This window comes from Microtus oregoni, unplaced genomic scaffold (genome assembly GCF_018167655.1).
Source record: "Microtus oregoni isolate MIOR12 unplaced genomic scaffold, Mior012 000118F_ref0000498, whole genome shotgun sequence".
In the NCBI taxonomy this organism is placed as follows: Eukaryota; Metazoa; Chordata; class Mammalia; order Rodentia; family Cricetidae; genus Microtus; species Microtus oregoni.
Genome location: NW_024544747.1, coordinates 100,785 through 122,910, shown reverse-complemented (window position 1 = coordinate 122,910; position 22,126 = coordinate 100,785). Strand labels below are relative to the sequence as shown.

The following is a 22,126-nucleotide window of genomic DNA, read 5'->3' as shown; positions in this document are numbered from 1 at the left end:
CCCCTGTCACTGTGTGGGTCCTGAGATTAGATCATTGGTTTGGTGCCAAGTGCCTTATCTGCATCTTCCCAGTCCAGGGAAGCTATTTTTCTTGAATTTGCCTATTGAATTTGATATGCCAGGTGTGGTGGTGTATAAATGTACTCCCAACACTTAGAAGGCTGACATATAAAGATCAGGAACTCGAGGACAACCTAGGTCACATACAGAATTCCAAGTCAGCCTGGGTTATATAGCAAAAGCCTCTTTCAAAACAATAATAATAGAGGTTTAAGGGCCACTGAGATGGTTCAGAGGGTAAAAGGCAGAAGTCTCATGACTTCCACATATAGGCCATGACATACATGTGCATCCATGTGAACACAGGTATACACACACTCACTCACTCTCTTTTTGTCTGTCTTCTCTGTCTCTTTCTCTTTCACTTAAGCAAAACAAAACGTGGAGGGGCACTTGAGAATGACCCCCAGCATTAACCTCTAGTCTCCATATATACTCACACAAATGAGTACACCTGCACAGGAGCATATACCACACATACCGGGAAAGAGCATGAAAAAGCATCTCATAGATAGCTATGAGGAGAACCAGTGATACTTTATCTTATATTTTCACAATTTAAGTTGGATGGTAGCATCAGTTATAAATATTCTGTTCTTGTGGAAACTTTTTCTAATTTGTTGAGTCCTCATTTATACCACACAATAATGAAGTACATGCATTATTAAAATATACATCTTGATATACATGTATTGGAATCTTTTCTGAAGTATGATGTAATCACAGACCTGATTTTAAAGATTTATTATTATTTTTAATTATGTTACGTGTGTCTCTGTGTGGGCATGTGCACATATATGTGGGTGCCTATGGAGGCTAGAGGCATTAGATCTCTTAGAGCTGTAAACTGATCATTCTTCTCCCCTGACTACTTTGGACAGGGTCTTGCTGTGTAGTCCAAACTGGCCTACAACTTGTGTCTTTTTTTTTTTTTTTTTTTTTTTTTTTTGGAGACAAGATTTCTCTGTAGCCCTGGCTGTCCTGGAACTCACTGTGTAGACTAGGCTGACCTCAAACTCACATGGATCTGCCTGCCTCTGCCTCCCAAGTGCTGGGATTAAAAGTGTGTGCCACCACCACTGGTGTGACTTGTGACCCTCTTGCTACAGGGATACATTACCATACCTAACTTGATCTTTCCATATTTCTTTCCCCTACAAGCTCCTTATCTTTCTTTTGATTTTGATTTTTCAGAACTATCCTCTAGTCTTCTAAATGAAGAGATTCTCTGGGAATCTATAACATACAGAAGTTAAACCAGTATCACAGTGTCTTAGAATCAGAAGGAATCAGTCCTTAAGCACAGTATTTTTTTTTTTTACTAAGTATGTTCATGTATCTGAACATTATGGTATCTCCTACATAGTTGTTCTGCTTCAATCTTTGGGCCACAAAAAATAAATTTAGTGGCTAGGATGTAATAATAAAAAAGAAAAAAATAAATTTAGTGCTTTTTTCTTCCTCCTCCTTCTTTTCACCTGTGTATATGTGCCTAAGTGTATATATGTACCACGTGGGTACAGGAACCTGAGGAATTTAGAAGAGGTATTGGATCCCATGGAACTGGAGTTACAGGCAGTTGTGGACGCTGGGAAACAAACCTGGGTCCTCTGCAAGTGCAGGAAGAGCGAAGAGCTCTGAACCACAGAGCCATCTCTCCAGCTTTCCATATTTAACACTCTTGTTTTGAGACAGAGTCTCATTTGGCCCAGGCTAGCCTTGAATTTGGTATATAGCTGAGGATGACTTTTAACCTGTTCCTCTTGCTTCTATCTTCTGAATGCGGGATTGCAGGTGTGTGTCACCAAGGCCAGTTCATGCAGGTGCTGAGGACTTGTGTGTGCTAAGTGAGCACTTTACCAACTGAGCTGGCCTCTAAATTATATATATATTTGGAAACATTGTCTTTTTTCAAATCACAGAGATCTGCCTGCCTTGTCTCTGCCTCCTGAATGCTAGAAATAAAAGTGTGTGCCACCACTGCTCATCTTGAAACACAGTTTTACCATGTACCCTAGAACTTGTTACGCAGCTAAATTTGAGATATCCCTGCCTCAGCTTGCTGAGTGCTGTAATATTACAACTGTGTACAACCATGCCTGGGATGCAATCCTTCTTTTATACAAGAATCTTTGAAGTCTTTCAAGACTACACTTGTTTATTTTTACTGATCACCTTTGCAAAATCATAAGAGAACAACCTTATTTTAGTTTCAGACAGAGTTTCAAACTTGTGATTCTTCTCCCTTGGCCTCTTAAGTGTGCCAAATGCAGAGGTGTGCTATCACACTCAGCTGAAAACATTTTTCTCTAATGCCCTAGGGACAGTGGTTCTCAACCTGTGGGGATTGAACAACCCTTTCACAGGGGTTGCAGATTAGATATACTACATATCAGATACTCACATTACAATTCCTAACAGTAGTAAAATTACAGTTCTGAAGGAGCAATGAAAATAACTTTATGGTTGGGGTCAGCACAACATGAGCAAGTGTATTAAAGGGCTGCAGCGGAATTATTAAGTAGGGCTAGGAAGCTACTTGAATGCAACAGCCTACATACAGAAACAAAAAAGAGGAAATTCAACACATGTGTTGGCTGGAAAACTGAATAAAAATAACAAGTGAGTCGGTAATTCCAGCACTCAGAAGACAGAGGTAGGCAGGTGTCTAGGAATTTTTTTTTTATTTATTTATTATGTATACAATATTCTGTCTGTGTGTATATCTGCAGGCCAGAAGAGGTCACCAGACCTCACTACAGATGGTTGTGAGCCACCATGTGGTTGCCGGGAATTGAACTCAGGACCTTTGGAAGAGCAGGCAGTGCTCTTAACCACTGAGCCATCTCTCCAGCCCCCAGGTGTCTAGGAATTTGAGGCCAGTCAGGGCTACATATCAGTGAGACCCTAAATAGATAAATAAACTACCCAAACAATCAGTTTACAGACAGCGGTGCCTGTTTCCTTATACTGGTGGTGGGAGTGTGGAGGTTCAGGCTCTTGCATGGGTTAGCACTCTACCACTGAGCTATATCTCTAGCCACCCCCCACCCCCAACAAAGATAATTGGTAGAAAAAAAAAGATACCTAATAAAATCTGAGTAACTCATACTTTTGTTTGGTTGCTTTAGTCAGTGTCTCTGTAGTTCAAGCTGACCTGGAATTTACTATATAGCATGGTCTGACCTGGAATGTTCTGTAATCCTCTACCTCAACCTCCCAATTCATATTCTTCAAAACTTTTATTATTGTTCATGTGTTCAATATGCGTATATTCATTCCAAAGGAAGCTAGAAGTGTGTGTCAGATCTCCAGCACGGGTGCTGAGAACTGAACTTGGGGCTCTGTAAGACCAACAAGCACTTTTACCACTGAGCCACCTTTCTAGCCCCCTGTCATATTTACATGGGAAACAAATAGATTACTAAGGGCACTAGTTAAGACCCCAGAACCCAAAGCTAGATCTCCACCTGATGCTAAATGACAGATAAGCATAACAGCCCAGGTCTTAATACAATGAAGCAAGGGGGTCCCACAAGCTGGATTATAAAGTGACATAGAAACTATCCCCAGTTACACAGCGAGACCCATCTCACCCTTGCTCCTACAAGACCTGGATGAATGGCTAGTATTACTGAGTATTGTCTGATTTTATAGAACTAACCCCATGATTCCAGACTTTAATCAGTCGAGCAAATTTCAAGGCACAATGAACATAGCCTGAGTCTAACCACTGCCAGCTTTTCTTTCTAGCCACACTTACCTTTTTTTCATCTTCATCTGTCGCTTTCTTAAATTCATGTTCAAAGGAACTAGCTAGTTCATTGAAAAGCCCCACCTCTTCACAGTTCTTTAGGAATCTAGTCGGAGTAGGCGTTTGATCTGTAGACATAAAAAGAAAAGGAAATGTGTTTTAGTTTTAATTTAAGATTAAAACGAGAGGGCACAGAGATTGTATTTCGAGTTTTCGTGGGTGGATGGTGGCTGTCCGTGTTGTGTCGTCTCAGGGCCAGCAGGGGAAGACAGGACAATGTTCTGTGTGACTAACCACATACCCACCTTCTCTCAAATCTGGATTTAAATATTTCACTCCAATGAAAACACAACCCCAATAAAAGAAACCATTCATGAAAGTAAAGACTCACGAAACCTCTAGATTTGAAGATTAAAGTTAAGCACTGTTTCCCTTCTAAACAAACATCCTGCCAGGTCTGCAGTGAGTAGACAGAAACAGATGGGTGTTAAAATCTGACAGAGAGAACAAACTGAGGACCAGATTGCTGTGTTTGCTCACTAAAGCTACTTAATAAGGAATGGGGCCTGTCTTTCTGAACCCCATTCTAAGCAAATCTAGGGACTGGGGAACAAGACAGTAATATCATGAGTTACAAAAGGAAATTACAAACAATAGGGTTTATTTCATAGAGACATGGGCCCAGAGCAAATTCCGGAAACCAGGCTATTTGGTTTAGATTTGCTGGTCAAAATATCCCCACAGGGGCTATGCAAAACTTTTTCTCAACATACTGCCTCGGTTTTTTCTTTTCTTTTTTTGGAGAAAAGCCCAGGTTATCCTGGAATTTACAGTCTTCTTGCCTTTACCTCCCAAGTGCTGGGATTACAGGAATGTGCCACAAAGACTGGCTTCATTGCTCTTAAGGAGGTGAAACTTCTTCATAAATTATAGGAACTTTTCTAGTACCTCCACCTTCAGATCCTAGCTTGTCTTTCTCTCCCCTGCTTTCCTAAAGTTGAGCCTTGTTCTCAGGGCCCCTGATTCTATTATGATGGTTTTCTTTGATGTGCTTATCACCTCAAGGATTCATCTTCTACTCGAAACTAGACTGATTGATAGAATAATGTTTCAATTATATATATATATATATATATATATATATATATATATATATTTTTTTTTTTTTTTTTTTTTTGGTTTTTCGAGACAGGGTTTCTCTATGGCTTTGGAGCCTGTCCTGGAACTAGCTCTGTAGACCAGGCTGGTCTCGAACTCACAGAGATCCGCCTACCTCTGCCTCCCGAGTGCTGGGATTAAAGGCGTGCGCCACCATCGCCCGGCTTTCAATTATATTTTAAGGAAAGACCTAGAGGTTAAAATTGTTCCTTGTAGCATGATTAATTGGAAATAGTCCAGTGTGATTTCCATGGAAACATTTTTCTTTTTAAAAACTTAAAATACCCTTCTGAACCAGAATGTTTAGAAAAATCACCACTACCTCCTAAAATAGCTCTAAAAGGGCCTCTGGCTGCTTTGAGTGGCTACAGATAAAGTCACTCTGCACACTCAGTGAGGACACACAGATCACAACCCAAGTGGGACACAAGGGGCAAGTAAAGGTTCAGTGGTGACAGAAGAACAACTCTGAGACTTCAGGTTTGAGTCAAACAAGCTCCTCTTATATACTGCTGCCTATGATCACTTTCTGATTTAATTTTAAAATCTCCCCAGCACTCAGAAGGCAGAGGCAGGTGGATCTCTGAGTTTGTGGCCAGCTTGGTCTACGTAGTAAGTTCCAGGACAGCGAAAGCTACATAGAGAAATTCCATCTTGAAAAACAAAAACAAAAGCAGAGAGAGAAAGAAAAAAAACTAAGAAAGAAATCTCCCTTGTACTAATTCCTCATCTTCCAGGTGAGTTCTAACGTTCAACTTCTGGTTTCTAAATAAACAATCTGCAAATATATAAACAAACTTAGTCTGCTATCAATTTCCTAAGTGTTTATTGAATCCTGAATGTTTTAGTGTTACATCCATAAACTTGGATGCATACGTGGAGAGAAGATAAGAGTATAGGCCAACATAAGTCTTTCTCTAGAGAATTAAGACAATGCTTTTTAGGTAAGGAAATAAAACTAATATATGTAGATAGCACTACACTGCAAAAATAAGTGCTATTTGAGGTACAGAATAAAATTACTATAAAAAAATAAGTACACATTAATTACTAGGGCTGTTAGGAAAGATTTCAAGCAGGACTTGAGATAAGCCCTGGAAATGGTTTTGGAACTGTCGAGAGAGGAGAAATTTTAACAGCTAAGAGAATAATGCTGGTGAAGGCATAAAGGCAGGGAATGGTCATCACACATGGATAGGAGAAAATATGTTTAGGTGAAAATATCATCACTTTGTGCATATAACTTGCATATAAAATTGGGTAAGTACCATGGGGATAGGTTATGGAAAGTTTGAAAAGCCAGGTCTAAGTGAACCTTAAAGGGAAAACATAATGAGAGATTGTGAGCATAAGAACAGAATATAAAGACTAGCTATGTAAAAGGTGGAGAAGAATGAGAGCATTGAGGCCGGTGAGGCAGCATCAGAGGAGACAAACACAATGGGAGGAGGGGCAATAAGAAGACTACATGGTTTGTGTGCTGCCCAAATCTCCGTGCGTGAAATGCTGGCTCCCAGGACCTGTAAGAGCTAGAACCCAATGGAAATTTTAGTTATTAGGAGCATTTCCTTGAAGGGAACTGTGGGCTTTTGCTCTCTTTCTCTTTGGTGTCCTAACCAGGAGAGTAGCATTTTCTTCAATACACTCATCACTGTGATGTGCCAACTGTCCATAGACAGAAGCCTCCAAAACTGAGCCAAAATAATCTGCCATTTCTCTGTCTCTTGTTTTCTTTCTCTCTCTCTCCTTATTGAGATAGTCTGATATAGCTCAGAATAGTCTTTAACTTGCTATGTAGCTGAGTATGGTCTTGAACTTTAGCTTTTCTTGCCTCTACTTCCCAAGTGCTAAGATTACAGGAATGCACCATCACACCCTGCTCAAACTTTTTCTACTTACAAGTTGATTTTTTCTCAAGTTTTATTCAGTGATAGAACGCTGGCTGATAAATGGAAGGACTAGAACAGAGAAGATTTGGAGAAAAAAATAAAACAACTTAAGACTGAGAACACTGGTACCAGTGCGTAACAGGGAGGAGGGTGCTTTAGGAGACATGTTCGGTCGCTGCAGTGAAGACCTGAGTTACAGCCCACTCAAGGGTCCAATGAGAGCTTGGGATACATACGGCATACCATACTGTCTTAACAGGGGACACAATCATTTGCTAACACAGGAAAGTTAAAGTCCCATGCATTGGTTTGAGCACTCCAGAACTAAATGCAGAGTAAAAAACATTTTCTCTGTCAAACACAGTGCCTTACATTTATAATCCCAGCTTCCAGGAAATAAATGAAAGCCAATTTTTATTTTTTTTTTGTTTTTTTTTTTTATTTTTTTTATTTTTTATTTATTTATTTATTTTTTGTTTTTTTTTTTTTGAGACAGGGTTTCTCTGTGGCTTTGGAGCCTGTCCTGGAACTAGCTCTGTAGACCAGGCTGGTCTCGAACTCACAGAGATCCACCTGCCTCTGCCTCCTGAGTGCTGGGATTAAAGGCGTGTGCCACTATCGCCTGGCCCACCTTGTTTTTTGAGATAAGTTTCTCTCAATGGCCTGGAGCTCACCAAGTGGCTTAAATTAGATGGCCAATGAGTACCAGGGCTACCTACCTATCTCTGCCTCCCCAGAGCTCACTGTCCCTGCCAGGGTTCTCTAAGGAAAACACACTGAATATATTAGTTTGGTTTGGATGATATGGTCTAGGTAGTCCAACATAGACTGTCTCACACTGGAGGAGAGCTTGATTATCTTTTAATCTTTCACCTTTTTTAAGATTTTTTTTCCCAGACAGGGTTTCTCTGTGTAGCCTTGGCTGTCCTGGAACTCAGTCTGTAGAGCAGGCTGGCTTTGAACTGACAGAAATCTGCCTGCCTCTGGCTCCTGAGTGCTAGGATTAAAGGGGTATGCCATTATTGCCCAGCGAAAGCCAATTAAAAAAAATGATTTATTTATTTATTATGTATATAGTGTTCTGGCACCAAATCTCATTATAGATTGTGAGCCATCATGTGGTTGCTGGGAACTGAACTCAGGACCCCTGGAAGAGCAGCCAGTGCTCTTAACCTCTGAACCATCTCTCCAGCCCCTGAAAGACAATTTCAAACTCAAGGTATATCTGGGCTACACAGTGAGATCCAGTCTAAAAAGGGGTGGATTGCAAGATGACTCAGTAGTTAAGAGTGCATACTGCTCTTCAAAAAGACACTAGTTTGGTTTCCTATACCCACAGCATGACGTTCACAACCAACTGTAACTCCAGCTTCAGGGGATCTGATTCCTTCTCTTGTACCTGCACTCACATGTACTCCCCGCCCTCATAATATGAAATAGACACAGCAGGGTGTGGTGGGGCAGGCCTTTAATTCCAGCACTCAAGAGGCAGAGTTCCAGGCTAACCTGGTCTACATATTGAATTCCAGGCTAGCCAGAGCAATGAGATCCTGCCTTTAAAAAAAAAGTCATTGATACTGTCCCTGCTCATATCCTTTTCCCAGGGATTACAAATCATAAATCTATAAGCTCCTAGAAAAGTAACTAGCCCACACAGTAGATCAGTGAATATTCAATAGTGCTGAATTAATAAGGAGTAGGAAATGTAGAAGGGCAAATCTTTTTCATCATACGCATTAATAGGAAGATGAGGTTCTGTTTCCTTTTCCATGTCTAAGGTAACACTTTTACAAGTAGTAAGTAAGTAAAATTATAATTTAACTAGTTTATTAATTGATGTAATAACCGTCAATGAAATACACTACTGATTAAAAATATTAAGCTAAATCTTTTTTGCATAGGTTAAATTAGAAGCTCTTATAGTATCAAAAGAAAAAACCCACTCTGCTTTGCACATCTATCTAGCTGCAAGCTGCATAAAGGAACTACTGCAGGCTTGGAAACAAGCACTAAGAATGCGCCCTGTGTACGGTACAGACAATATCTGCAGCTGGTGAGAGGTTCCAGATTACCCAAATTGGTTTAGGAAAGTCAGAGGGACTTAATGTCTTATTTGTGTTTTGGAAATGTGCCCTCAATGGTGTCTGAGTTCACAAGAGAAGTTGATTTCTGAACTGATAATCCCCATTGGAGGAGAAGTGGCCAGGCTAAAGCGACTTTTTGCCTTCTTTTGTTCAGCTCTTCCACTGTGGATAAGGAGAAATGTCAGTGGTGTCTGTCTGTAGCTCTTCCAAAATCCTGATAAATGAAAGGCAAGGAAAGAATAGACTAAAAAAAGTGAAGATAAAATCTCAAATGAACTACTCACGCAAGCCACAGAACACAAGTGTACTATTAAAAATAGAAGGAAGGAGCAGCAGGAACCAGGGCACTGTTAGTGCCACCTATTCTTGATTAAATGCAGATCACAAAAGGGGTCTTGATGGGAGAAAGGGAGTGCAGCTCCTAGGACATTTGGATCCTGGAATTAATCTTAACTGTCTGCTGACAGCAAAGCGTGTGACTTTTGGGCAGCAAATACCTGCAATGATGACGGAGTCCGTCCGGGCCGGGCCAAATTTCAGTGTCATCTCATGCTTGTGCTTATGGACTGCCAGGTGGTCCTCGTTTGTAAATCTCTGGAGTGAAACAGAAATGGAGAAGTGAGGGCTGGAGAGATAGCTCAGTGGTTAAGAGCATTGCCTGCTCTTCCAAAGGTCCTGAGTTCAATTCCCGGCAACCACATGGTGGCTCACAACCATCTGTAATGAGGTCTGGTGCCCTCTTCTGGCCTGCAGACATACACACAGACAGAATATTGTATGTATAATAAATAAATAAATATTTTAAAAAAAAGAAATGGAGGGGGAAAACAGCAACAACAAAACCAAACCAACCCCTCCGCCATTCAGTGCTCTTTTAAATGGGTAACGTGTTACAATAACACTGGTCCCTGGAAAAAGGGAATGGAAAAAGAACAGAAAGAGGAAAAATGATGGAAATGATAGAGGAGATGAAAGCAGGGAGGAGAGGAGAGAGAGACTACAGCACCAACTACTTTGTATCGTCAGGCACAAACAAGGCGAGTGGACAGACTGTTGCTGGGGTATTGTCTAAGCATGAAAAAAACATTAAGGTAAACTTGTAAACAAGAGCAAAACGGTTTTTAATAATAACAATAAAGAGAGAAGAAAAGACTGGGAACTCAGTGGTCATCACAAAAACAGGAAATTTCAGAACGAAGCTCTCTGTGGTGGGGCTGAACTAGAGAATTTTATGAGGGACTAACAGGGAGATAAATTATGCAGGATTAGGAGAATCATTTAACTTCCTGGCCCCCACAGCGCTGCAGCAGGCACCTTTGCAGCTATTTGGCTCATGGTTTTAATGAGCCAGGAAGGAACTGTAGACGACAGAGGCCCAATGGCCAGCAATAATGGCACACACCAGCCCCACTGGCCAAATGTTGTCTTCCTTCATCAGGCAGTCTGCCTGTGCTCCAGCAGCCATAAAGGGGCCAGTACAATGCTTCTGGCTGTAGAAAGACAAACTAAAAGTGCAAACAAAAAAGAAAAAAAATTAAGGGTAGAGAGGAGCCTGTAGGTAGGATGAGAGAAAAGGAGATGTTACAGATATTTGGGTAGAGGTTTCAGTGGAAGAACAGTGAAGAGGTAAGGCAGTCTACCCCAGTTTATGACTAACGCAAAGTTATTGGACAATAATTTACATTGCTATTCTTTTAAAAGGAGGAGGTGAAAGGAACAGATGAACAGCAGTAATTCAAAGGACCTTTGCAGTCATTGACCTGTTCTTTCATTAGAACATCCATGCCGCAGCAATGGCCTGGACATTGCAGGTTTCCAAACATGATTCTAACTTGTCTTGTATCTAAAAATAGTGACTGTTTACTCTTGTTTTTACTCTTTTCATTAGATATGTAACTTACCACTCAATAGCACACCTATATCCCTCTTCCCACAGCCCTTTACAAAGCAAACACATAGCTCCTGTATGGTCCTGTATGGTCCCGTATGGTCAGCTAACAACATCAAACTCATCTTGTCTCCCTCATTTTACCCAAATTTTAAAGCCTTTTAAAATTTTATTTTATGAAAAAAGAAGAAGAAGAAGAAGAAGAAGAAGAAGAAGAAGAAGGCGGCGGCGGCGGCTAGCTGGGCAGTGGTGGCATACTCCTTTAATTCCAGTACTTAGGAGGCAGAGGCAGGTGAATCTCTGGGGCCAGTCTGGTCTATAAGAGAGTTCCAGGACAGTCAGAGCTGATACACAGAGAAACCCTGTCTTGAAAAACCAAACCAAACAAATAAACAAGTAAATAAATAAAATTATTTTATGCGTTTTTTCCCCATACAGGTCTGTATATCATGTGTATGCCTGGTGTCCAGAGGTCAGAAGAGGGTGAAGAGGGCATGGAGGGTGTCAGACCTTCTGAAACTGGAGTTACAGACATGTGAACTGCCATGGGAGTGGTGAGAATTAATCTAGGGTCCTCTGGGAAAATAGCCAGTGCTCTTAATTGCTGAGCCTGCCTCTACCCAGTTTATACCTAAATCCATCAGTAACAACTAAGATCCTTTCCAGGTAAAGCAAACAGGCCTGAGGAGCAAGGGTCAAGCAAAAGAGATCTAGGACAAAATGGACACAGAAAGTTCCCTAAAGAAGCTTTTTCAATTAGAGATTTGCCCCTAAGGGATAGGGTAGGAGAGAAATAGTCTGTTAACTGGGTTAAAAAAGTCACTGTAAGGATCTGGACCTGTCATGTATTTGAAAAAGGAAATCAGTTGAACCTAGTTGGCAATGGAGAAAATAGCATTCTTTTATGGTGGTTATAAAGAATAACATTAAATAGGCTTGTAGGTACTAGGAATATTATACTATAGCAATCACTTAAAAAGTATTTTATAAGCTGGGTGTGGTGGTGCACAACTTTAATCACAGCACTCAGGAGGCAACAAAGGCACACATCCCTGTGAGATAGTGGCCAGTCTAGTCTACATACAAGTTCCAGGCCAACCAGGGATACATAGTGAGACCCTGTCTTTAAAAAAAAAGAAAGTATTTCTAGAGGCATTTAAGGAAATTTCATGTGGTTGCTTAAAAAAAAAAAAGCAGTGCTCTAGAACCTGGAAAAGTGACTTTTAATCAAGAAGGCCTCTTCCATTGGAAATCCTCCTTCTCTCCACTCCAAAGAAGTCGAGAAAAAAATTTAAACTTTTTTCAGATTTTGTTTTGGGTTAAGATTTTTCAGTTCTCTCCCTTACTCTCCCGTTTCTCCTACCCCTTTGTGTGTCAGTGTGTGTGTGTTCTGCGTGCATGTGTTTGTGTGTGTTATACTGGAGATGAAACTCAGAGCCTTGTGTAAGCTAGGAAAAGCACTTTACAGTGTTATACAGCCTTCTGTGTATTTTATTTTACGGATTTAAAAACATTGCTTTGGGGCTGGAGAGAAGGCTCAGTGGTTAAGAGTACTGGCTGCTCTCTAAATGTCCAGAGTCAAATTTCCAGCAACCACATGGTGGCTCCCAGTCATCTGTAATGAGATCTGGTGCCCTCTTCTGGCCTGCAGGACACTGTATACATAATAAATAAATAAGCCTTTGAAAACAAAACAAAACATTACTCTGAACTCAGGGTGGTGGTGTTCTCTGTTCACATTTAGTGCCAGCATGTCAGAGGCAAAGGCAGATGGGTTGCTATGATTTCAAGGTCAGCCAGGTCTACACAGTGAGACATCATCTTGTAAAAAGCAGAAACAAACACAACATTATTCTGTGTATAGTCTGGATATGAAGTACCCCCAGCAGGCTCATGAATGAAGTAAAGGGAGAGGCTCTGACTAATCAGTAAATTAATCCACTGATGGATTTGTAGTTCGATGGCATTTCTGGGAGTGACTGAAACTTTCTACAGTAACACCTCATTGGAGAAAGGATGCATGTCACTGGAATCACCTGGTCACATACCTGTCGTCCTGTCTCCCAGCCACAGCCGAGGTAAGCGGCTCTACTCTATGGTGCCCTTCACTATGTCTTCTCTGCCATGATGCTCTACCTGACTGCAAACCCACAGTGCTGGGATCAACTGACCAAGGACTGCAACACTGTAAGCCAAAACAGACCCCACTGCTCTGATGAGAACACTTAACTTACACACTCTGAGTTTCACCAAACAAAACAAAACAGAACAAAACCTTGTGACCTAATAGTACACTTCAGGAAGAAGAGTCTACTGGGTTAATTTTAAGGAGCAGGACACTAGCATAGTCTTGACTCTGATTACCTACCCACCTTCTGCTGTTTCTAATACAGCTCTTGTCAGTTATGGAAAAGGTGGGGGCAGCAGCTAACTGAAGCTTCTTGAAAGTGAGTGTCAATCTGGCTATTGTTTTATTTATTTTGTTTTTGGTGTTTTTTTTTTTTTGAGACAGGTTCTCATTGGGTACTTCTGGCTGCCCTGGAACTTGTGATGCAACCAGGCTGGCCTCCATCTCATGGTGAGCCGGCCGATTTTGCCTCCCCAGTGCTGGGATTAAAGGCGTGTGCCACCACTGTCTAGCCTGGATATTTTTTAAAATATTCCTTAGCTGAGAACAGTGGTGCATGCGTTTAATCATGGCACCCGGGAATCAAAGGAGGCCAGACCTCTGTCCACAGCCAGCCTGGTCTATTTCTCGAGTCCCAGGCCAGCTAGGGCTGCACAGTGAGGCTCTGTCTCCACCACCATCATTCTTTTATTTTTTCTCATTTCTAATTACTTAATTTTTATGCATGTGGGCACTTTGCCTGGATGTATGTCTGTGCACCATCTGCATGGGTGATGCCTGTAGAGGCCAGAAAATGGCATTCTGTGCCCTGGGACTGAAATTACAGATGGTTGTAAACTGCCATGTGAGTGCTGGGAACTGAACCTGAGTCCTCTGCAAGAGCAGCCAATGCTCTTCACCACTGAGCCATCTCTCCAGCCCTCTCACTTTTCCAAAAAGTTTAAAATGTTTTCATTTTATTTTATGTGTATGAATGTTTGATTGCATGTGTATCATGTGTGTCGCTCTGGATCCCCGGGAGCTGGAGTTTACAGATGGCAGTGAACTATCCTGTGGGTGATGGAATGGACATCCTCTGCAAGAGCAGCCAGAGTTCTTAACCACGAGACTTCTCTGCAGCTCCATTTCCTTTTAATTATTACAAGTTAATACTTCAACAGTTCCTTAGACCACAGGCTAGAGGATATAGCTTTGTGGTAGAGCATCTGCCTAGCATGCATGAGTCCTTGGGTTTTCTCCACTACTGAAAAAAAAAATTCTAGATCAGTCTGTCAACCAAAGCCCACCCTTGTCCCAGGGATTGAATTAGGAACTTCATACTTAGGGAATAATCTTTTTGAAAGCAATTTCTTAAATAGAATAGTAAAAATTATTGAGTGACTAAAAAAAACCCCAGAGATTAATGAAAATGCTGATTATTTCACTGAATTTAAAACAAGTTGAGGGGTTCCCCAAAAGATTTTCTTTTAAAATTATTTAAAAATCTACTCCTTGAGCACATGCCTTTAATCCCAAGCACTTGGGAGGCAGAGGCAGGCAGATCTCTGTGAGTTGGAGGCCAGCCTGGTCTATAAAGCGAGTTCTAGAACAGGCTCCAAAGCTACAGAGAAACCCTGTCTCGAACCCCCCGCCAAAAAAATCTACTCCCTATTCCTATTGTTAATACTCTTCGTAGTCTTCCTTTGCTCCTTTGATTAAGGTTTCAGTAAATAGCTACTCAGGAACTAGCTCTTGTAGACCAGGCTGGCCTCGAACTCACAGAAATCCACTTGCCTCTGCCTCCCGAGGGCTTGGATTAAAGGTGTGTGCCACCACCGCCTGGCTTTCTTTCTTTCTTTCTTTCTTTCTTTCTTTTAATGATTTATTTCTATATTTGTGTGCATTGGTATTTTGCCTGTATTTGTCTGTGTAAGGGCATCAAATCCCTTGCAACTGTAGTTACAGACAGTCATGAGCTGCCATGTGGGTGCTGGGAATTGAACCCCGGTTATCTGAAAGAGTAGTCCATGCTCTTAACTGCTGAGCCTTCTCTTCAGCCTCCTGTTGTTCCTTAAAAAAAAAAAAGTGTGTATGTGTGTGTGTGTTTGTTCTCAGAAGAAAGCACTGATTTCTTGAAAGTGGAATTGCAGGTGAACTACCCAATAATGGACTCTAGGAACTAAACTCTGGTCTTCTAGGAGAACAGCTAAGCCATTTCCTCAGTTCTGTCGTGTTTTATTTTTTATTCTAGTTATCTATTTATTTGTTTTCTTTGTGCACTCACTTGTAAGTGGAAGTCAGAGGGTAACTTCAGGTATTTTTTTATACTGCTCTCCACCTTCTGTTTGAGAAAAGATCTCTCCACAAACCTGAAGCCTGCTGTTTCAAATAGAATGGCTGGACAGTGACGTCCTGGGCTCCTCCTAGTCCTATCCCTTTAGCACTAGGTTTACAAGCCTGTGTAACCACACCCTCCTTCTGTGTGAAGACCTCAGGCTTGAGCAAAAGCACTTTTAGCCACTAAGCCATCTCTCTAGCTCCTTGGACGTCCCTTAGTAACAATTTTCAGGACTACAAGATGGGTCAGTTGGTAAAGTGCTTGCCATTAAACCTGACAATCTGAGTTTGCTCTCCAGGATCCGCACAGTGGAAGCAGAGAACTGACTCGTAATAGTTGTCCTCTGGCCTCCATGCACACACCACGACACACACACACTCCAAAATAAATAAAATTTAATTGAATAATTTTCCACGGTGCATTTCTAGGAAGATTCCTAGTCCTGTATCTTGTAACAGGAGAATCTGAGTTCTCTCTTTTAGGACGCTGACTCAGTGAATAGAGCAAAGGAGGTGGGATAAGTTCAATGAATAGTCTTAATACTTTCGTCTTGTTTGTAGTCCTGGATGGAATTTGCCATGCAGACCAGAACAGTTTGAACTTGCAGTGATGCTCCTGAGTGCTAGGAGTGTGCATCAACATGCCTAGCTAAAGTATAATATAGAAAATACACAAGTCTTTTTTTTTTTTTAACTCACTCTGTAGACCCTGCTAGCCTTGAACTTAGAGATCTAACTGCTTCTGTCTCGTGAGTGCTGGAATTAACTACATATGCCACCATCACCTAGCACAAATCTTTTTTGTTGGGAGCAAATGAAGTCCTGAGTAAATGTGTATTATTGACATGAACACAGCCATGTCAAAGACCCCAACGCCTCAGACTTATGGGAATGGCAAAGCCTTCCTTGGATCAGGCTCAGAGGAATGGTAAAGCCTTCCCCTGGTCCTAGTACAAATGCTGACATTATATGCAGAAAGTACCAACCTTCTCTGGATAGATGACTATGACCTGTGGAGACTGGCTAACCCACTCCTCCTGCGTGCTCTACATAACAAACCTGCCGAGTTTCCTGGTTGCTGTTAGCATGTCTCCATCAGAGCATACAGTCCAGCTCTTCTATATGTGTATCTGATGTTTCTTCCTGTTTCCATAGCCAGGTTAATCCCAGAGTCATGCAGGTCATGTAATTCTTATTATTATTGTGAGGGAGGGTGATATATGTACCTGAGTGTACGTGAGGGCCAACTTTATGAAGTTGGTTTCTCTCTTTCCATCAATTCTTGGAAGTGAATTCAGGTTGCCAGGCTTTTGTCGTAAGGCCCTTTACCCACTGAGCTGTCACTCAGGTCGGAAAAGGTATACATCTGAAGTGGCGTCTCAATGAAGTTGCATATAAGTAAACACCTGTGTAAATACTGCTCAGATTAAGATATAAAAATTCCCTTATGCTCTTCTTTCCTTACTTTTTTCTTTCTTCTTTCTTCTTTTTTGGTTTTTTGAGATAGGGTTTCTCTCTACAACAACCCTGGCTGTCCTGGAACTAGCTCTTGTAGACCAGGCTGGTCTTGAACTCAGAGATCCACCTACCTCTGCCTCCTGAGTGCTGGGATTAAAAACATGCGCCACAACCACCCGACTACTTTTTTTTCTTTTAAGACAGGGTCTCAGTATGTAGCTCTGGTTATCCTACAACTTTCTATGTAGACCAGGCTAGCCTCAAACTCACAGAGATCCCCTATCTCTGTCTCCCTAGTGCTGAGATTAAAGGTATACATCACTATGCCTGACTCCCTCATATTTTTAAGTGAAATAATTGAACAAGGAAGTGTACAGTGCCTGTACGAAGCATATATTCAGTTAGTCTTCACTTCCCTTTTAACATCTCAAGATAGAGAGATATTTTACTAAAAAAGTAATATTTTAAAAAGTAACTTATTTGCAGAATAATTGTAAGTAAGTTCATGTTTACAATCTGTGTCCTAATGCAGTTTGTTTAGCTTCCTTAAAGTATTTTTAAATAATCTATTTAATTTTATTTTATGTACATTAGTGTTAAGATGTCAGATCCTTTAGAACTGGAGTTACAGACAGCTGTGAGCTGCCATGTCTTTGCTGGGAATTGAACCCAGGTCCTCTGGAAGAGCATCCAGGGCTCTTAACCACTGAGCCATCTTTGCAGTCCCTCTTCAAAGTATATTTATTTATTTATTTATTTATTTATTTATTTATTGTGTATACAATATTCTTTCTGCGTGTATGCCTGAAGGCCAGAAGAGGGCTCCAGATCTCATTACAGATGGTTGTGAGCCACCATGTGATTGCTGGGAATTGAACTCAGGACCTTTGGAAGAGCAGGCAATGCTCTTAACCACTGAGCCATCTCTCCAGCCCTCTTCAAAGTATTTTGAGTAGCATCACTGAACAGAACTAAAAGAAGGTTAACAAAAGAGACATAAACCAAACTAAAGCTAATTTTTTTTGCTGTATGACTGAGCCAGAGAAAAGTATAATGGCATTAGGATATACAAGTCCCATGATAAATGATAAATCCTTGGTAAAGCACTTTGACTAATGAAATTTCTGTGTAATACTCCTTGTAAATTTGTTAAGTGGTCATATGTTTTCCTGTGTGTATGTGTTCATGACTGTTCTCTGATGGACATGCTAAGAAGCACTTTCTTAACGCTTTGGTTGTGAACCTTCCCCTAATGGGTGAGCTGTCTCTCAAGCCCAGGAAGCAGTTCTTAATAAGCTACACTCCTAGGCCTCACTTTACTTTTCTCTGGCTTATTTTTAAAGAATTCCTCTGTAATCCAGACTAAAACTGGGAAAACTGGCAATCCTCCTGCCTCTGCCTCTAGAATAGATGGGGTTATATCCTGAGACACCTTATTTTGGAAGAGTAGACAGAGGAAGAAGACAACCACGACTCTTTAGTAATTAGGATACATAAGCCATCAAGGGATACTGCGTGAACTGAGTTTACATTTGTAATTATCTGAAAAGTCACTGTACTAAAACTACCTCTTTTTCTAAAGCTCCTGGGTCTGGTGGTACTAAATGGACAGAATAGCTCTGTTTTATTACAGTATCTGCACGTGGGCATATTTTGGTAAAAGAAAGTAGTAAGAAAAGCTATGGGAACCCTAAGAAACTGGAGAGTGAGCACTGAGTAGCAGCAGAAAGCAACTGCTCTTTTGGAGAGCACGCTCTGACAGGGCTTTTCACCTTGGTGAGGTGTTTCTTTCCCCAATGCACACTGGCAGTCTGTCAAAGTGTGGAAAGAAAGGGAAGGGACTGAATACACACACAGACACCATGAAGCCAGAATGGCTTTCATTTTCACCTCAGTCACTCTGAGGTGCCTGCTTTCTCCCTTAAGACGCTGCTGTTTGCAAAGTGAGTCACACATCCTGCTCTGAATGCTTCAAGGCTTTTGAATGAATCATTTCAAAGAACAGGACTGTTCAACAAATAAACACAACCACAGCAGCAGCTGTTCCTATGTGGCTTTGTGAGCAAGGTAATTTATAGAGGAAAAATAAGGACAGGAAACTCCTTCCCAATATATCCAAAGAGAAAATGGCGCCAGAGAAATGAAGGAGAAAAAACTAGAAGGAATAGCCCTACTAAACTGTACCTATGGTAAATTCGTTTGTCTATGGGTGGAGGCACTTTCTGTTTGAGGTTACATGAAAATAAGGAGGAAAAGGCTTTGACAGCTAAGAGAACCTTTGCTTCGGTGCTTGAGCGTTGGTTTTCTGTGGTTGTTATTGATGGTGTATTTTTTAAAGATAAGGTTTCTCTATACACTAGGATCAAGGACCAAACCACACCTGGCCCTCCATTTTCTTTTTAATAACATTACTATATTTTTCAGTAAAACCTAGCTATGTGCCAATGAAAAGATTACTGTCAAACAATGCCTTGTATAAGTGGATTGCTTGGGGGAATGGCAGAGTTGAGACAACAGGTTCGAGAAAAATATAATTGGTGTCTTGACCCCTTCTGAACCTTCTTTCCTTGTTACCTCTTCAGGAAAGGTTGAAAAGCCAGACAGTCACTTTCCCAGTCTCCCACACACAACTTCGCTGGGGGTGGAATGAAGATAGTATTTCTGGGCAAGATTTTGTCTCCCTCATATAAAGGGAGTCCTGGGACTACACTTTCTTTCTCATTCTCTGCAGTGAAGCAATAAGTGCGAGTATTAACAAGTAAATAAAAATGATTCAGCACTGAGGAGAAAGAATGGAAACGTTAAAGCCTTGCTTACGTGCTCAAACTCCTATTTCTGGATTTATTGTGTTATAAACACTCCCAAGATTTTAAGCTATTGTTAAGTACTTAGAGGTAAAAATAATCCCAAACCAATACAAGGTCGTTCTCAGGATGCATAGAGTCTTCTTCAGTTTCTATTTAAGGAACTTGGAAATTAGGTGTGCCAGAAAGTTCATTATTTTACATCTTCACGAGTATCAACTTTATACTAAAGGAAATTACATTTTTACATCTGTATAACATACCAAAGACATCTCATTCATCATTTAAGACCCTGAAGTTCTTTGGAAACAATGGCCATTAATAGTTTAGACTTTGGGGAAGAATAAATGGTGAAGAGAAGAGAGAGAGAAACACCTGATGCTGCTACCCCTGAAACTGAGCATGTTACAGACCACACTTCACAAAAGACGGGGTTTAAATCAAAGCTCCATCTTTTCTTTGCTTGGCCATTCTTCTCCCTAATCTAAAATCTGTTTTGTTTTGTTTCTCTTCTTTCTTCCTATTCCTATACCTCTGAAGTCCGGGCTGGCCTTGAACTCGAAAATCTTCCTGAGATAGCCTCCCAAGGGCTAGGATTACAAGCATTAACTACAACATCTGGCGGTGTCTTTTATGTTCTTTATTAAACTCCAGAGCCTTCTTGGGAATTATGCTTAAAAATTAATAAAGACAAGCCGGGCAGTGGTGGCACACACCTTTAATCCCAGCAATCTGGAGGCAGATTGTGAGTTCAAGGTCAGCCTGGTCTACAGAGCGAGTTCCACGACAGGCTCCAAAGCTACAGAGAAACCCTGTTTCAAAAAGCCAAAACAAACAAAAAGAATTAATAAGGACAGATCCATCATCTATTGCAGATGTAGTAGTTCTACAAAAGAATTGATAAGGACAGACCTGTTACCTAGTCCTAGATGGTAGTAGTTCTATGTACGAATTAATAAAGACAGATCCATCATCTAGTCCTACATGGTAGTAGCATATATAGAGATGGATTAAATGCCCAACCACCTTTAAAGGATCAATGCCTAGCAGCGGAGAAATACCAGAAGTAATTTGGTAGGGCTGGTCCTGTGTCAGTTACAGGGTTAATTGCATTCTCCACAGTTATGCCTTATGACAGACCTTTCAGTGTTCTACTTTTCAGATGTAGTCACTTAGTTGGGATATCATTAGAGTCCCCAAAAGGATAATGTTAGTTCTTAACAAGGAAAAAAAAACCCATTTATTTATTTATTTATTTATTTATTTATTTTGGGAATCAAAATGATCATACAGTACTATAAAAGTTCTTACTTGCATTATTCATACTATTTTCAATTTTATCTAATCTCAAAATTTTAATAGGATTTTAATTTTGGGGGGGGGGTTCGAGACAGGGTTTCTCTGTGGCTTTGGAGCCTGTCCTGGAACTAGCTCTGTAGACCAGGTTGGTCTTGAACTCACAGAGTTCTCACTCCAAGTGCTGGGATTAAAGGCGTGCGCCACCATCGCCCGGCTAGGATGTTAATTTTAATAGACTGTGAGGTCCACAGTCTTTGGAAGGCCCTTCAAGTATTTTATTTTTTTAATTTATCACACAGTGTGTGTTACAATTCCTGTACCTTACAAATGGACAGATGGGACAAAGATAAAGTGCTATTTTAACATTAAAGCTTGGGAAATCTAGTACACCGTGCTTTATGTGAGCCTTCCTGTGGAGAAACAATACTGTTAGCACTTCTTCAAAACACAGGAGCTTGTAATACGCTGAGCAGAAAACAAGGTCAGTAGAAAGCCAACAATAATCAGAACTGCCCGATATTTGAGTGTTCACACAATTGACTGAAGAATAAATGAATGAACAGATAGATAGATAGAGACTAGGTAAAGGAGAGAAAGATTGTGGTGGTTTGAATGTGACTGCTCCCCAAAGGCTCATATGTTTGAATATATGGCCCCACTGATGGAACTGTTTGGGAAGGATTAAGAGGTGTAGCTTTGTAGGAGGAGGTGTGTCATTGAGGACCACAGTAGTCCCATTCCATTTGTGTTCTCTCTCTGCCTCCTGCTTATGAAGATCAAGGTGTGGCACTTAGCTGTTCCTGTTGTTATGTTTTCATTCCATCATTAAGGATTCTAACCCTCTGAAACAATAAACCCAAAAGCTTTCTTTTATGAGTGGCCTTGATCATGGTGTTTTTATCATAGCAACTGAAAAGCAATTAAGACAGAGATCTTATTCTCTAAAGTTAGTCTTTAGATGGCTTTCTCAAGCTTACAAAGACTCTCCCAACTCCCTCTACACACAAAATCAGTCTCTCATTTCCAAATGCAGTATTTTTTAATTATTTTTTTTTATTTTATGTGCATTGGTATTTTGCCTGTGTGTATGTTTGTGTGAGGGTGTTGGGTTCCCTGGAACTGTAGTTACAGACAATTGTGAGCTGCCATATGGGTACTGAGAATTGAACCTGGGTCCTCTCTGACTCTGTCTCCTTTCTCCCAGCATTCAGTTTAGTTTTCCCTGCCTACCTAAGTTCTGTCCTATCAACAGGCCAAGGCAGTTTCTTTATTCACCAATGGTATTCAG

General features: G+C 40.8%; 1 protein-coding gene across 6 annotated transcripts in view; it reads right to left on the bottom strand.

The window, feature by feature from the left end:
- LOC121444181 (cyclic AMP-dependent transcription factor ATF-7) overlaps window positions 1–22,126 on the bottom strand; it is a 114,275-nt gene that overhangs the window by 37,234 nt on the left and 54,915 nt on the right. For 5 of the 6 annotated variants that reach the window (XM_041645976.1, XM_041645974.1, XM_041645977.1 and 2 more), the window contains exons 3-4: window positions 9,443–9,539; window positions 3,824–3,942 (exon numbers count right to left, since the gene is read on the bottom strand). In XM_041645976.1, coding sequence (XP_041501910.1) covers window positions 3,824–3,942; window positions 9,443–9,539 — 216 coding nt within the window. The remainder of the gene's footprint in view (window positions 1–3,823; window positions 3,943–9,442; window positions 9,540–22,126) is intronic. The other variant, XM_041645980.1, reaches the window with a different exon arrangement.